Source organism: Panthera pardus, unplaced genomic scaffold (genome assembly GCF_024362965.1).
Source record: "Panthera pardus isolate Hobbes unplaced genomic scaffold, ASM2436296v1 HiC_scaffold_8, whole genome shotgun sequence".
In the NCBI taxonomy this organism is placed as follows: Eukaryota; Metazoa; Chordata; class Mammalia; order Carnivora; family Felidae; genus Panthera; species Panthera pardus.
The window spans coordinates 14,081,817-14,098,435 of NW_026527013.1; the positions used below are offsets into that span (position 1 = coordinate 14,081,817).

Sequence of the window (16,619 nt, forward strand, 5' to 3'; positions counted from 1 at the left end):
ATGCGCCGTTGTGCTGTGGGAACCTGGCGCTCAGACAGATGGGGTGTGGGGTGGCTCTCATGTGCTGGTCATCCTGTCCCCTGTGGGGCAGTCGGCCTCCTCCCCCGTGGACACCATGACGTGGAACCAGGGGGAACAGATAATCTGAAATGTAAAAAGCCACCTCAGCAGTCCAGGGTCATCCATGGCCTCCACCCGATGACGGCAGCAGGCAGCCTGCATGTGCAGTTGGCTCTGCTGGCCGCACCGGGCTTTGCTTTTGGGCCGTGTGTGGACCCCGCAAAGTACCACCCCGTCTCCCACTTGGGGCCCTCACGCCTCCCCTGGGCCTGCCTGGCCTCGTACAAGGCAGAGGTGGGTGAGTGGCACCGGAGCCTCCTGGCCTGCTGTGCCTTGCCCCCTGTGGGTCCGACACTGATGTGCCGCAGCCCTGCAGTCGGTATGTGGGTGAGGGGCTGCGGCAGGGGGCAAGTCGTGCTGCCCGGGCCCTGCTCGCTGGATCCCACCCCGGCCCCGTAGGACGTGGTGCCCAGACACAGGCCAGAGGGAGGCATGTGTAGCCAGGGCTGAGCTCTGGTATTGGTCAGTTGCTCCACGTGGTGCGACCCCTAGGGTCTCGGTGGGGGGGTGGGGTTGGTGTGAGGTCACGACGAGTGCTCCCACGAGCCGACAGGGAGCTGTGTCTTGGGGATGGGCCCTTCTGCAGCTGCCACTGTGGTGAGCCACCCCTGCCTGGTGAGCCCACTGTGGTATCATCAGCCCCCGAGCTGCCAGCCAGGCATTCACCATCCCTTGTGCTGTCCTGGTCTGGGCTTCAGTGTCGCCCTCCCTGCCCTTCCGCAGTGACTTCCTCCCAGAGCTGACCTGGCCTTGTCTTTTGTCCCTGTCTCCCTGGGCCTCCGCTTCTGCCCCTGCTGTTCCCTCTACCCGGACCCTTACTAGCTTGTTCTTTGAGGGTCCCCATGGTCGGCCCTCCCCAGCTGTTTAATTTTAGGGTCCTCACCTGCCCTGGGCTTGGCTCTGATTGGCCCTGCCTCCCCCGGAGCCCCAGTGGGTTAGTTTTCTGGGGCTGCCATAGCAAAGAACCACAAACTGGGAAGTTTCAAACGACAGAAGTTTATTCTCTCACGGTTCTGGAGTCTAGAAGTCAAGATCAAGGCGTGGGCAGGGTTGGATCCTCCTGGGGACCCCGGAGGGGAATCTGTCCCAGGCCTCTCTCCAGCTTCTGGTGGCTGCAGCAGTCCTTGGGGTTCCTTGGCCTGTGGCTGTGTCACCCCACTCTCCGCCTCCATCCTCATGTGGCCTTTTCCCTGTTTCTGTGTCCTCTTCTTTTTTCAAGACTTTTTGAAAAACTAATCTGCACACACAATGTGGGGCTTGAACTCACCACCCCGAGATCAAGAGTCGCACGCTCTACCGACTGAGCCAGCCAGGTGCCCCTCTGGTAGTATGATTTAAGGACCTCCTTAAATCCGGGGTGTCCTTATCTCAAGAGTCTTACCTGATTACATTTGCAAAAACTATTTCCAAACAAGATCACACTCTGAGGTTCCGGGTGGGTGTGAATTTTGGGGGCCACTGGTCAGCCCAGTACAGGGGCTGAGCTGATTTACCTTGGGCTGTTCCTGCTTTGTCACATTCCCTTGTAGCCGCCCGAGATGCTGTCCAGCACTGTCGTCCATCTGCCAGCCCGCGACCCTGGTGAGCAGGTGCATTATTTTGTATTTGGGCAACTGATTCTGGAAATGGTGCCCCGACTTTCCACCCATCGTGTCTTGGTAGCCCTGTAGCCCTGGAGGAGCACGCACTGCTTGTCACCCTCATCTCACTGACTCTTGGGCTCTCCAGGGCCAGGCCCCGAGAAGGTTTCTCCCCACAGGCACCCCCACCCGGGACCCTTGGGGCTCCTGCTGGGTCATTCCTGGGGCCCCTGGGCTTTGCCTGGGACTGACTGGCTGTGGGTGGTGTTCCCAGAGGACTCAGGCTGAGTTTTCCAGTTCCAGATAATAGCTCTCCCCGGTCACTTCCTGGAGGTAGGCACTCATCCCTGAGGTGCCCACAGAGACCTGACAAGCAGGACCCCAGCTGTCTGGGCAAGCCGGCCCGCCGGACAGACACAGGCAGGCAACATATCCGTGAGAGGGTGCTGTGGACTGAATTGTGTCCCCTAAATTCACATTTATTAGAAGCCCTCATCTCCAGTGTGAGTGTGTGTGGAGATGGGGTCTACAAGGAGGAAGTGACTAAGGTGAACTGGGGTCATAAGTGTGGGGTCCTGATCTAATAGGACAGGCGTCCTTATGAGAAGCGGAAGAGAGAGTTCTCTCCACCCACACGCACCACAGGGAAAGGCCGCGTGAGGACACAGGGAGAAGGGGAGAAGGGGGCCTTCTGCAAGCCAGCAAGAGGGCTCTCACAGAGACGGCACCCTGATCTCGGACTCCTGGCCTCCAGAACTGGGAGAAATAAGTGTCTGTTGTTCAAGCTGCCCAGTCTGTGGTATTTAGTTATGGTGGTCAGAGTTAACACAGAGGGTTATTTTAGAAGTAGGGGGTCAAGGAGAGCTTCTTGGGGGAAGCGATATTTGAGCTGAAACCTAAATGATGAGAAGGAGCTCCATGGAAGGTTCCAGAAAAGAATGAATTGGGTGCAAGGGTCCGGGGGCAGAAAGCAGGGGAGGGCCTTGCGGGCCGCCCGTGGGAGGTTGAGATTTGCGGGAGAAAGACCCTGGCTTGTAACTGAGGCCCCTTCCCCTCGGTGAGTGACCTCGGGACAGGCCTGTTGTGCTTCCTTCGGTGTTTCAGTTCCCCCACTTGCAAAATGGAGGTGAAGCCGTGTCTCCCCGTCTCAGAGCGGTTGCAAGTCCCCACCCAGGTCTGGCTCGCGGCCGGCTGGCAGGGCCGGGGTCTCCTTCACAGGGAAAGAGGCCCCCGTGAGCCAGCTGTGCTGCGCGCAGGCCCCGAGAGACCCTTCACACATCCCAGCCGGAACGTCTGTGCTCAACAACCGCCACCAACAAGGGAAACAAGACGTGCTCACAGAGGACCCTCTGATTCAGCCAGGGTTGGGAATTTGGCAGCGGCAACAGAGCCTGATTAAAGGCATTCCGAGGCGCACTCGGTGTTTGTGTATCTGGGTCTGTATTTACACTTTGGGAACGAGTGAGGAGGCAGCTGGGGAGTGTCTCAGTCGGCCAGGGGGCCGGGGGCAGGGGTGACTCAGCCTGGAATCCACGCTCGGCCACACGCCTGTGACGCTTTCATTCATTCCCTCATTCATTCAGCATTCCCTCCCGCGCCCAGCAGACGTTTGATGAGCAACTCCAGCGTACCAGCACGCTTCCGCGGGGCCAGCCTGGCGCTCCTCGCTGCTGCAGAGCCCTCTCGGCCGGCAGTGGGTGAGAGTGGGGCAGCAGCAGACTTACACGGGAATTAACTCTCAGCGTACCAAAGGCCTAAACGTAAGAACTGAATCTCTAAAACTCCTAGAAGGGAGCATAGGTGTAAATAGTCCCGGACCTGGATAAGGTGATGGGTTTTTAGACAGGACACTGAAAGTATAAGGCACAAAAGAAAAATAGACCAATTGGATTCTGTCAACATTAAAAATGTTTGTGTGTCAGAAGACCACGAGGAAAGCAACAAGACAACCCACAGAATGGGAGGAAATATTTGCAAACCACGTAGCCAATGAGAGGTTAATATCCAGGATATATAAAGAACTCTTGGAACTCAACAAGAAAAAGACAGCCTAGTTTTGTTTTGTTTTGTTTTGTTTAATGCTTATTTATTTACTTTGAGAGAGATAGAACATGAGCGAGGGAGGGGCAGAGAGAGAGAGAGGAAGAGGGAGAGGGAGAGGGAGAGAGAGAGAGAGAGAGAGAGAGAGAGAATCCCAAGCAGGCTCCACACTGTCAGCGCAGAGCCTGGCACTGGGCTCGAACCCATGAGTCTTGAGATCATGACCTGAGCCAAGATCAAGAGTCGGATGCTTAACTGACTGAGCCACCCAGGCACCCCAACAGCCCGGTTTTAAAATGGGCGAAAGACTCAAATAGACGTTTCTGCAAAGGTGATACGCAGATGGCCAGTAAGTGCGTGCAAAGTTCCACACCATTAGTCATCGGGGAAATGCAACGCAAAACCACTACAGGAGACCACCTCGCACTCATCAGGTGGCAGAAACCAAGTGTTGGTGAGGATGTGGAGAGATGGAAGTCTTGACCACTACTGGTGGGAATGTCAAATGGTGCAGTGGACAAGTCTGGCAGTTCCTGAACGAGCTAGATACAGAATTACCATGTGACCCGGGCACTCCACTCCTAGCTGTATACCTGGAGACTTGAATACAGGGATTCAAATAGACACGTGTACTCGCCTGTTCAATTCGCAGCAGCGCCAGTCAACAGTCACCAAAGGGCAGAAATGACCCAAATGTCCTTCAACAGCCGACCTGGTGGACGGAATGGGGTCCATCTGTATCATGGACTATAACTCGGCCACAAAAATGAACGGAGCACTGACACATGCTACAACATGGATAAACCTTAGAAACACTGGGCTGAGTGAGGGCGTCTGGCTGGCTCAGCCAGCGGAGTGAGTGACTCTTGATCTTGGGGTTATGAGTTTGAGCCCCACGTTGGGTATGACATTATTTTTTAAAAAACAAAACAAAAACAAAAACAAAAAAAACGTTGTGTTAAGTGAAAGAAGCCAGTCACAAAAAGCCACGTTATGTGATTCCACTTACGTGAAACATCCAGAACAGGCAAATCCGGAGAGACTGAAGGCAGGTTGGTGGTTGCCACGGGGTGGGGGAGGGAGAGGAGGAGAGGGAATGACAGGTAACGGGATGGAGCCTCCTTTCGGGTTGATGGAAGTGTTCTGGACCTAGATGGAGGTGATGGTTGCGTATGACTTCATGTATAACATATAACTGTGTGCCACTGAATCGTACATGTTAAAATGGTTTATTTTACGTTATATTAATTTCACTTCGATAAAAAAGTTCAGGAAGACAGAAAAAGCACTCGTGGGCCTTCTTGGTTTGGCACCTGTGCGTGCACAGCTGTCTCCCTCAGAACCCCAGGTTTCCGGTCCTTTCCAGAGAGGGCTGGGGAGGCATGGGGAGCCATGGGAGAGATGGTGTGTCCCATGGACATGTGACATGAGTGGTCACACTGCTGGTCTCTCAGTGGCCACAGGGCAGGGGCTGAGAGTCCTTGGTTGGAGCGAGCGGCCCTTGGTTCTTCTTTCCCCGGGGTGACTCTGCCTGGGGTGTTTGGAGTCCATCCTCTGTGGCCTCAATGAGGTGTCCACAGCACACGTCACTTGAAATCATCTGTGCAGTGTCGGGGCCCAGGTTGATGAGTGGAGCCCGGGAGGGGCTGTCTGCCCTCCCCAAATTCACTGCCTCGTGCCTGAGCTGAGACTGGGGAACCTCTTGGGGTCAGGCCTTGGAAGGAACCTGGAGGGACGTAGCCACACAGACTGGGGTATGCACACGTGTCAGGGAGCCATGACCCCAGAAAACCCACTGGCAGCTCCACGTGACTCAGAATCACATCCTTTCAGGGGTTCTCGGGGGCTCCGTCCACGTGCCACCGTGGCTGCTGGGAGAACCTGCCAAAACTCTGGTCCCTTCGTCTCAGGGAGCATCCCCTACAGGTGGCCCATTCAGGGGCCTTTCTGCCGTTGGCAGCCTTCTGAAGGCTCCACCAGGGGAGGATTGAGGTGCAGGACTTTGGGCCAGGTGCGTGTACCTCCTGGGGTCTTGCTCTGTGCTCTGGTCCCCGAAGTGTCTTGCACTCGAGAAGGCGTTCACTCGCTACCTTCCTCACGCGGGTGGTTCCTTGCCTGCGCACTTGGGCAGCTGGCCCTTCTCCCTTGGGCCTCAGTTTCCCTGAGAGGGGGCAGGTACTCCCCGTGTGGATGCAGGAGAAAAATCATCCCTGCCTGGGACTCTGAGTGCATCCGCCAACTGTTTCTATACTCACATGTTCATCCGGACAGCAGGTTCCTCGTGTGGATACCAAGCTCCTCCATTGTGCCAGGGTCCTTTGGGGTTGACGGTCTGACGAGAGGAGACAGGCAGTGCTCGATCAGGAGGTTTTGGACAGTGAACTGTGGAGGAGGTGATCCCCGTGGAGGTGGAGCTGAGGTGGCGTAGTGTTGGGCTGACCCAGTGGAGGAGGAAGTGCCACTGCAAACAGCCTGAGGCATCGTCCTACTTGGCTGGTGGCGAGCAGAGGGCCAGACTGTGCAGGCCTTTTTTTGGTGAGAGGGGGAAACCAAGGTCTGCTCAGAGCACACAGCTCCTCCCTGGCCCTCGGCAGTATGGCCCCCAAGCCTGCTTGGCTTTGCAGGAGGACAGAGCTCAGCCTTCAGCATGCCCGCTCCCCTTAATCTCATTAGAAGGCCAGCCTGTTGCCATGGCAATTGCTGGGAGGGGTGGTGGGTGGGGGGAGCCAAGGCCGGCTTCATCTCGAGAGAGAGGACGGGAGGGGCTGGCAGGTGGGGGTGCATCTGCATCATCTTCAGGGCCCTGGAGGCCTGGGGGCTGCCCTGGAGAAGTGTCTGTGTTTGTCATGGCACACCTCCCCAGGGCTCCTGGCCGCCCCCGTCCCCCAGCTTTGTGGCTTCCACTCTGCCAGGGTTGAGGGGAGGCGTCCAGCAGGGGTGTGGGCATGGACAGAGGTGGGGGATGTGCGCGGTGCCCGAGGATCAGCAAGATGGGGCTGGGAGAGGCTGGAGAAGCGACCATTGACATAGGGCTCTGCACAGGGAATGGGTGTCAATGTGGGAGAGAGGGGAGAGGACTTTGTGTGGGCTAGTGGAGTGAGGTGTCCCAGGCCCAGGCTGTATCAGGAGGTGGGGGTGCCCTGCCTGGAAACGCGGGGCCCTGGGCCGAGGCAGGACCCAAAGGGGCTTTTTACAGAGAAGTTTGCGCTGGATCCCACCTTGACGGAGTCAGTGTGTGGGCTTGCGATTCATGCTCTGACTGGAAGCTTCGAGGAGCTGGTGTGCTCTCATCCCCGATGCCACGTGGCCTCTGACGCTCCGTGGTGCCAGCCACCTGCTGGTCTGCAGGGTCATGCAGGGGTTAAGTTCCAGGAGTAGAGTCTGTGCCCTCCTCAGTCGTCTCCAAGCTGGGTGACCTCGGACAGTCCCATTGCCTGCCAAGCCTCACTTTTCACATCCGGAAAGTGGAGTGTGCTGGTTCTCCCCTCGGAGGACTTGTCTTAGGGCTGAATTGCGTCCCCCCAAAAGGTGTGTCTGTGTGTTTATCCCAGAACCTGGGAACGTGACCTTATTGGTAGGAGGGTCTTTGCAGATGCAATTAAGGGGCTCAAAATGAAATCATTTTTTTTTAATGTTTATTTATTTATTTTGGGGGGGGGCATGCAAGCAAGCAGGGGAGGGGCAGAGAGGGAGAGAGAGAATCCCAAGCAGGCTCTACGCTGTCAGGGCAGAGCCAGACGTGGGGCTCGATCCCACGACCATGAGATCATGACCTGAGCCAAAGTCAAGAGTCCAACGCTTAACCGAATGAGTCACCCCGGCACCCCGAGATCATTCTTGATTAGGGTGGGGCCTGAATCTGGTGACAGATGTTAGAGAAAGGAGAGGGAGATTTGAGGCAGACACAGGGGGAGGCCACATGGGGACAAAGGCAGAGACCGAAGGAATGTGTGGCCACAAGCACAGGAACAACAGAGCCACCAGGGCCTGGGACAGACTCTCCCTTAGAGCCTCAAGAAGAAACCAACCCTGCCCACCCCTTGACTTTGCACTTCTACCCCCTAAACTGTGAGAGGGTAAATTCCTATTGTTTTAAGCTACCCTGTTTCAAGCCACCTTGTTTGTGGTCAGTTGTTATGGTAGCCCCGGGACACGGAAGGTAGGACTCATGGGATAGCAAGTGTGCTGAGACTTGGGACGGGCTCTGTGCCCATGAGGGGGGCTCAGGGACCCCTGGGGTGCCATCGGAAATGCTTGGAGTGGGAAGATGCTGAGCACAAGGTAGCCGAGGTCTGCACTGTGCTTCCTGGCCATCCATCGTGGCCCTGCTGGCCTCAGCCCTGAGATACCTCTGACCCCAGGGCCTGATGCTGCTTGGTCAGTTGGTTCAAACCTGAGAGCAAGAGGGTTTGAGAGGCCTGGTCTTGGAATACTGTTCTGGAAGGACCAGTGATGGTGGGAGGTGAGGCAGACATGTGGCAGTACTTACTGGAGGTCCAGCATGACTACACAGAGGCCTGGCACTGGACACGGTGTGACCAGCAGACCATGAGTCTTGGGTACCTGCTGTCTGGTGGAGACCAGAGGGAGTGGTGGACAGGGTCAAGGGCATTTCCAATACAGCAAACACTATTAGACTAATTGGGAGGCTTTACATGAGTGGGGTCTGGGTCATCCAGGGGTGCTGCCCCACTGTCACTTTCTTAATTTTGCCCCAGTAAGGCAGGAGGATGGCTTTTAGGGAAAGCTGGGTGAGGGATGTTGGGGAACTGTGTACCACCTTTGCAGGTTTTCTGTAAATCTAAAACTTCTACAATGAAAACTTTATTAAAAACAACAAAAACAGGGGCACCTGGGTGGCTCAATTAAGTGTCCGATTCTCGATTTCGGCCTACATCATGATCTCATGGTTCCGTGGGTTCAAGCTCCATGTTGGGCTCTGTGCTGGCAGCGTGGAGCCTGCTTGTGATTCTCTGTCTCTCTGTCTCTCTCTGTCTCTCTCTGTCTCTCTCCCCCCTCCCTCCCCACATACCCTCACTTGCACTCTGTCTCTCTCAAAATAAACTTAAAAAACCAGAGGCTGATGTGATAGTGACTGGGGTGGGGGGTGGGGGGACTGCTCCTTGAGTGGGGTGTCAGGGAGGCCCTGTGGGATGGGCATGGAAGGGGGGCCATCACAGGCCAAGGCCCTGGGGGTGTACAAACTCAGGGTGCTTTGGGACCAAGGAGTGGGGAGAGCAGAGGTCGGGCTATGGCAAAAGCATGGGTAATGGGGTACCCACACACCCTCAGCCTAGGCTCTCTACGTCTGGAATGGGGTCCACTCATAATCGGGGAGCCTGGACTCAGACCCTGGGCTATCTGACCCACAGGCCATAAGCAGGGAGGAACCCTGGGAGATGCAGGTCTCCTGTTGTAGCAGGTGGCCTCCAGCATATGACAGCCTTGTCTGGGCCTCAGTTCGCTGTCTGCACTGCCCTTTTCCAACAGCCATGAGGATGAGGTAGGGGGAGAAGAAGGCATCCAAGCCCTATTTTGACCTTGAGCCTCTAATACTTTGGGGAGTTGTGTTGGCCTTCTGAAAAGCCCTATGTGCCTCCAGATGGGCTGTCCCCTGGCTTGTGAAAGGCAGCCCCTGGGAGCAGGAACAGTGGTATTCATTGATTCACTAACGTGTTCATACATTGTTTGTTCCATGAGCAGGTGCTGCTGAGCGACAGGCCCTGGCTTGGATGCTGGGTTTATAGAGCTCTTTTGGCGAGGTCAGGGGCAAGTGCCGTTGTGGGGACACGGAGTGAGGGCTGCTGTGTGGAAGGATGCATGAGAGACTGGCTTGGCAACAGGAAGAGGCATGAGCTTTAACATTCAGCAGCACATCAGGTCCTGCCTGATGGTTTCACTCTGCTGTTTTTCCTTCCTTTGCACCCTCTGAGGCAGCAGGTCCTTGGGGCAGAGCCCTAGGCTGGCATCTTCTCACCTCAGTACTCTGCTCCTTGGAGTTCCTGGCCAGGCACAGGAGGGCAGGCAGCTCTTGCAAAGTGAGGGGGTCCCCAAGACCACACTCAGGTCAACTGGGAGGATGGACTCAGGATTCACCGGAAGCTGTTACACTCACAGTGACGGTTTATTAAGAGTGAAAGGACAGATTACAGTCAGCAGAGGGAAGGGGTGCCTGGGGTGGTATCCAGGAGCGTTCCATGCATGGAACTTCCAGTCGTCCCCTCTCTGTGGGGTCGTGTGGACAGCTTGTACTTTTCCCAGCACCAAAGTGTGAACAACACGCATGGTGTACTGCCAGCCACGGGTGCTCCCCTGAGCCTCGGTGTCCAGGGTTTTTACTGGACTCACAGGGACCTGGCTGACTGCCACATGGGTGACCTCCACGTCTAGTCCTCGCAGAGGGCGAGCTGGTTCCACATGGCGCAAGATCCTACATCACACTGTTGGCATAGACCACCCGGTGTGGCCCAAGACCGCAGGCAAACAAAGATAGTCCTGCCAGGCAGGATGTTCAGAGGGCTTCCGCCTCCCAGGAGCTGGGGACAAAGGTCAGACTTCTCTAGGCCTTTTCTACATAGCCAATATGCAACCAAGGACAGGCACAAGGTCCCCCAAAGGAAGAGCAGGGCCCCACACAGCTTCTACTCCAAACCCGGAGGCTGTACTCCAAAGCCTGACAGTCCTATAGCAAAGGGGAGTTGGGTGGGGAGGCCAGTGCTGGAAAGAAAGACTCAGATAGAGGTGGGGCCTGGAAGGGCTGGTGTTGCAGCAGCATGTGAGTCAAGAGCATCCTGTCAGTTCCCAGTCCTGTAGATCATCCCCAACGCCAGGCTCTCTAGAGGCCTGGAACATGGCAGCTTTGTGGAGTGCTTGGACAGGATGCTAGGGTCCCAGAGCTGGCAGCTCAGCCTGTGACAAAAATGCATGTAGTGTAAGCACTTCTGTGTCACATGCCATGCATTCCTACACACTCTTGGACAACTAGGGAGGGGGAAACCAAGGCCAAGAAGGGGGCCACATGGTTCTTGAGAGGTGGGTGCAATGCAGGCTTCTGCCATAAGGCTCAGACACAAGGAAGCATGTGGAGTGTCTTGGATCTGAGATGACTTGTGCCTAGGCGGGAGTGGGGGCCCCCTGTATTTAGTCTCCCTCTCCCCCTGGCTGGGGGCTGGCCTGTTTCATCTTGCATGACTGTGGGGTGAGAGGGACGCAGCGGGGTATTCACGGTGAGCGTCTCCAGCCTTTGGAGACAGAGCCTGGGCTGGGCCCTGCAGACCCCAAGAACCACCCGCGAAGGATGGAACAAGGTCATTCTCCCTTCTGACCCCACCACAGCTTGCAGGAAACAGCTGTTTACCTGGGTGAGGTGCTCTGCTGGGCGGGTGGCCAGTTCCTGAGCCTCGCTTCCCTCTCCAGTATCCCAGGCCCCCCAGGAAGCAGGGGCCGGCGTGGGAGAGCGGGGCGGCGCGGGCAGCCAGCTCACGGAGCGCTGCCAGGAGCTGTTTGTGAAGGAACGTGAGCCGGCCTTGTTGTGTACACAGTGTCGACCCTAGCAACCGCCCCAGCCGGGGCCGGAGCAGACGCCCACCCTCCCCGCATGCCCAGCCACCAACCCTCGGACATGACGTCTGTCTCCCAGAGCCGGCGTGACAGGCGTCGTGGACCTTCAGCCTTCAGTCCTGGGGGCCGTGAGTGGCACTGACCATGTCAGGGGCATCTGCTGTTATTCCCAGGAAAGTGGAATCGGCTGTTCAAGGGAGACGAGGCCAGGTCCCAGCCTCACTCCGAGGCAGCCACGGCCGGCCAGGGGGCTGGGCCGCTGGTTCTGAGGTGTGGCCCAGTGGGACAGATCCCCACGTGAGTGACGGGTAGAGGCCCGTGCAGGCATTCGGCCATCCCAGATGAAGGCCCTCCACTGGCCCCAGCTCCGGCGAGGCCCGCGAGACAGGCAGATGGAGCCTGGGGGCTTGGGCAGGACCCCTTAGAACTCGGGCGGGGTCTGGCAGACCTGCTTGCCCTGTGTGTGCTGCCGGAGGGATCACACATCCTGCGCTTTGAAAGCCAGGGCTGTGCTTCTGAGACGGCCCCTCTGATTCAGGCCATTGGAAAGACAGTTTCTCCTGTGTCCGGGTGTCAATTCGCAGCCTCTGGCCCGCGCCCCGGGAATGCGGCCTTTGGCTGTGATGAGAAATGGCTCCCCTGGGTGGGTGAGGGGCCTCCTCCACAGGCTGTAGGCTCCAGATCTGCCCGATGCTCTCTTGCTCATTCACAAATCGTGCGAGTGAACCAGCAAGGTTCCCCAAGTTCATGGAGGCAGCCCCCCGCCCACAGGGCACACTGCCCTACCTAGGGAGAGCTGCCAGGGGCATCCTGGGTTGCTGATTCTGCCATTTTGGGGGGAGAGACACCTGGCTCCTTTGAGTATCAGAGTCAGAGGGTCCCGCACCCTCCGCGACTGATGCCGTTGGCCCACCGCTTGGTTCCTTTCTGGGCCCCTGGGGTGGCGCTCCTCACAATTTGCACGGGTGGGCTTCCAGCCCCCACTGTAGCCGCGGCCTTCTTTTGCAGCTCCAGCTCCAGAAGTCTCAGTACCTGCAGCTGGGCCCAAGCCGTGGCCAGTACTACGGTGGGTCCCTGCCTAACGTGAACCAGATCGGGAGTGGCACCGTGGATCTGCCCTTCCAGGTGAGCCCCCACGCCCCCACACAGCCTCCCACCTGGCACGTGTCACATCTGGGCCCCACCCTGGTCACAGAGCAAGAAAGCATGTGTGTCGGCCGCAGTGGATAGCTGGGGTCACCAAATAATTGCCGCAGCCCGCCTCACCCTGCCCCCACCTACTCTTTTCCTGTCCCCGAGATGGCCTGGCCCTTGCCTGTCCCCTGTCAGCAGAGCCCCCAGCAAGGCTGTGGTCTGGCCGAGAGTGTTTCGGCAGCCGCTACACCTGTTGGCCGGCTGTGCGGCATCGGGAACCGCTCGGGGCCTCTGGGGCTTGGCTCCATCCTGCCTCACTAATCCGCAAGCCCAGCAATTCTCAGAAGGAGGCCCTGTGGCCTGACCCCACTTGTCTGCGAACGTTTCTTGGCAGAGGCGCACACAACGCGGCTCCCGGAGGCCACACAGCCGCTGTGCACGTCCTTATCATAAATAATGAGAGATAAGGCCCATTGCCTGGGCTCAGGGCTGGCTTCTTACCCCAAGCTCTGCCCTGACCCTGGTCTGCAGGTGGAAGCAAGGGCAAGGTGGGCCTGGGAGCAGGGCCAAGAGCCGGGGCCATCCCCTGCTTGTCTGGGCTCTGTAGGGACAGGTCCATCAGACGGCCACACACCCGCCCCTTTGCTGGGACAGGGCCTCAGAAACAGCCACGTCTGTCCATGTGTTGACAGGTCAGGTGTAGCCAGACTCGTCCCTCATGGAGCTCAGTCCCCCACCCACCCGAGTCACTCCCCAGCTCCTACTCCTCCCACAACGCTGCTGGAGTGCAGCAGGGCACCTGGACTCAGGTTGGGTCCACCTGGCTCAGCTCTGCCTCCCCTGGGCACCTCGGAGCATGACCCTCCTCAGATGGCCTCCTCGCTGGAGCAGACACGTGGAGCCGTTGCGCCGATCCTGAACGTGCTCCGGGAGCCTGACCTCTTTGTCAAGGCCCTTCCTGGTTCGAGTTTTCTCCCCTCTTCCCGCCTCTCCTCTTCCTCTGTTTCCCCCATCCCCTTCTCCCTCAAGGAGAGCATCTCTCTGGGCAGCCCCCCAGCACGGCCCTGCCTAGGGCTGGCATAGAGCCCCCTCGGGCCAAGGGTATACTGGGGCCTGGCGGGCATCCCACTGGGGGGCCGGATGAGGCAGGAGTGTCTCAAAGTCTCGGTTCTTTGCATTTTCAGCCCAGCGGATATCTGGGGGAGGCCCTGGCAGCGGCTCCTGTCTCTCTGGTAAATGAGCCCCTGGGCTGAGGCCTCGGCGTCCCTGGCACGTGCGCGGGTGCTGGGTATCACTGCGTGGTCCCCCAGTGGCCTGGCGGGATGTGTCCTGTCCGCCAAACAGAAGTGGATCCACTCTGCACCTCCCCCTGCCCCGTATGGGGAAGTGCGTGTGGTTGTGTCGAGAGACCCCCGCCTGGGGGTTCCGAGCATGGGCATCAATGCTGCATGGTTCGTTCCTGTGACACATGCACACTTACGAGTGTGTGGATCCTAGGTGCAGCCTGGTGAGCTGGGCTGTGGCCGGGCCCGAGCTTCTCTCTGCCTCTGGCTCTGCTTCAGCTGTCTTGGTTTCCCCTCTGGCCTTCTAGGCGTCTCTGGGAGGAGATGAACAGCCCCTGCCCTCTGTTGTTTGTGCCTGGATGGCAAGGTTCCCACCTTCCTTCGGCCACTGAAGTCTCTCAGGCCCAAGGCCCTTTGGCGGCAAAAAGTGTAAAAAGACCCAAGCTGGCAGGGTCCTTTCTGGGTCAGAGAGAGACAGGGGGCCCCAGACTCCAGGGAGAGCAGTCAGCCCTGAACACTGGCTCAGGCATTTGGACGGGTAGGGAAGAGCAGTGATTCCAGCCAGTGGCAGTCTTCCGGAAGGAAATTGCTTTTGCCTGGCTGCCCAGAGAAGACAGAAGGGCTCAAGGGCCAGATGGCCGGGTGGGGGGTACCGGCTGCCTCCAGAGCTGGCTAAGATTGCCAGTCTCGCCCCAGTCAGGTGGTGAGGAGCCCCATGGCACCAGGGAAGGCAGGGAGCAGGCTCCCAGGGGCCCCAGGGGCATGGAGCTGGGAGAGAGAGCAGGGTCTGGCCGGGGGCCTCGTGCCAGCCCCAGGTGCTGGAAGGAAGCCCCTTCCACCAAGCCGTGGGCCAGGGCTCCGGAAAGTGCTTGCACTTGGCTCCAGTGGTAAAGGGATGAGGTGCTGGGGGAGGGCGAGTGGGGGCTTATCTCAATCAGAACCGGCCAGGGCTCAATAAGGAGCCTCTGGGGAGCCAGCACTTGGCCAGGTGGGCCCCTTGACGTCCTCGGCTGGAAGCCCTGGGGGCTGTCTCTTGGCAGGCCCCTCCGGGGATGACGTAGGTGGGGAGAGGAGGCCAGCCGGGCCCAGAGAGAGAAGGCGGAGGCCTGTCTGCACCTGGCGAGGCTGGGGGGCGCTTGGGCCGTCTGCACCCCTGGCACCCCAGCCGGCACCGGGCCCCGAGCTTGTGCTGCTCTGCCTGGCCCGTGCATGCCGGCCGCACTGCACGCCTGCCACCCGGCACCCAGGATCCCCAGCTCGCCCCTACCCTGGCAGTGCTAAAGGCTGGGGGCCCTGGCTGCAGGAGGAAGCCCGTCTGGGCTGCAGAGTGGTGACAAAGGGTGTCTCAGGAGCGGGGGGCCCTGAGGTCAGATCCTGGGGGCAGAGCTGGGTTGGATCTTAGGCCACAGCTGATAACTGTTTGGGTTTCTCTCTCTTTTCTGGTCTCCTTCTCCCCTACCCCTCCCCTCGCCCAGACGCCCTTCCAGTCCTCGGGCCTGGACACCAGCCGAACCACCCGGCACCATGGGCTGGTGGACAGAGTATACCGAGAGCGTGGCCGGCTCGGCTCCCCACATCGCCGGCCCTTGTCAGTGGACAAACATGGACGGCAGATATCTTTTACCCAGAGGACGGGAGTGGGGGATGACTGCGGGACCCTGAGTCTAGCTGACTGAGCTGCCAGCTCTGGAGATGGAGTAAGGGCTGTCCCAGCCCTCCCAGGCAGCACCAGGAGAGGGCGCAGTTGCAGGGCCACCCTGGAGGAGGCAGGCAGTGTGGCTGGCTGAAGAGCCTGTGGCTGGGGGCTGGGGGGCACACAGGGAACGGGGACACAGGCTGCTGGAGCACGCAGCGTGAGGCGAGGATTGGGTAACGTGAGGTCGGACCACTCTATGTTGGACGTCTGTCTGGGCAGTGGAACCCAGAAAGGCTGTGAGCAGGGTGTCCACATGTTGGGGCCATGTGGAAGGCAGCCCAGCCCAGGCAGTGGGGCTGAGGGGGGTCTGAGCCAGACCCAGACCCATCCAAGGGAGGCTCCATCTGAAGACAGAGAATTCGCCTCTGCACCTTGGCCAAGCAGAGATCGTCAGGAGTTTCTCCCCCACCCCCTAAGACTTGGCCGCCCCTTGGTGCTTGGCCAGCCAGGCCCCCCCGCCCCCGACCATCACTGGAGTCTGAGTGGCTGCTCTCGGGACCCCCAGCATTCTAGAACAGAGAAGCCTGTTCTTTCCCGGTTCTCATTTCCGTGGCTGGGGCAGCCTGACCAGCTGGGCCTCAGACAGAGCCCTCGGGCCCCGGGAGCCGCCCTGTCAGCCTAGAATTAAGAGTCAAGACCCAGGTCAACTGAACCAGACTCCCCACTGCCCCCCATGGGCCCCAGTTTCACAGCCGAGGCCCCTCTTGGAAAGGGTGCAGCCTGCACGTGTGCTTGCAGGGGGTGAGTGCTGAGTGCTAGGTGGATAGGGCTGAACCCCGGGGGCTGCTCGCAGCCAGGCAGGAAAGGCCCCCGCCCTGCGGCCCCAGCTGTTCACAGGCTCCCAGCAGCCTGGCCACGAGGTTCCTGGGGCTCGGGGTGGGGCCTGAGCCAACAGCGCTGTCCCCTTAACTCACACTCAAGCGGACAGCTGCCCATACGGCACCGTGTACCTCTCGCCGCCCGCGGACACCAGCTGGAGAAGGTCAGTGACCCAGAGCCGGCCCTCAGCCCTCTTGTTGGAAACAAAAACAAACTTACATCATGCTTGTGCTTGGAAAACCAATATGCAGTCACTTTAAGATGACAAAACTAAGAAGTATCCAGAAGTTTCTAGAAATTAGCTCTATCCCTGTAACACCAAGGTCATAGCTTCAGAGTCTTCCAGGAATTTTTTTTCCTCCTTCCATGACTTTTTTTTTTCTTTCA

At 58.6% G+C, this 16,619-nt stretch overlaps 1 protein-coding gene across 10 annotated transcripts in view; it reads left to right on the top strand.

Annotated features, from left to right (window-relative positions):
- Positions 1-16,619, top strand: part of CRTC1 (CREB regulated transcription coactivator 1) — a 76,172-nt gene that overhangs the window by 29,563 nt on the left and 29,990 nt on the right. For 7 of the 10 annotated variants that reach the window (XM_019416398.2, XM_019416400.2, XM_019416402.2 and 4 more), the window contains exons 2-5: positions 12,309-12,425; positions 13,619-13,666; positions 15,193-15,330; positions 16,334-16,395. In XM_019416398.2, the coding sequence (XP_019271943.1) occupies positions 12,309-12,425; positions 13,619-13,666; positions 15,193-15,330; positions 16,334-16,395 (365 nt within the window). The remainder of the gene's footprint in view (positions 1-12,308; positions 12,426-13,618; positions 13,667-15,192; positions 15,331-16,333; positions 16,396-16,619) is intronic. The other 3 variants (XM_019416399.2, XM_019416408.2, XM_019416407.2) reach the window with 1 other exon arrangement.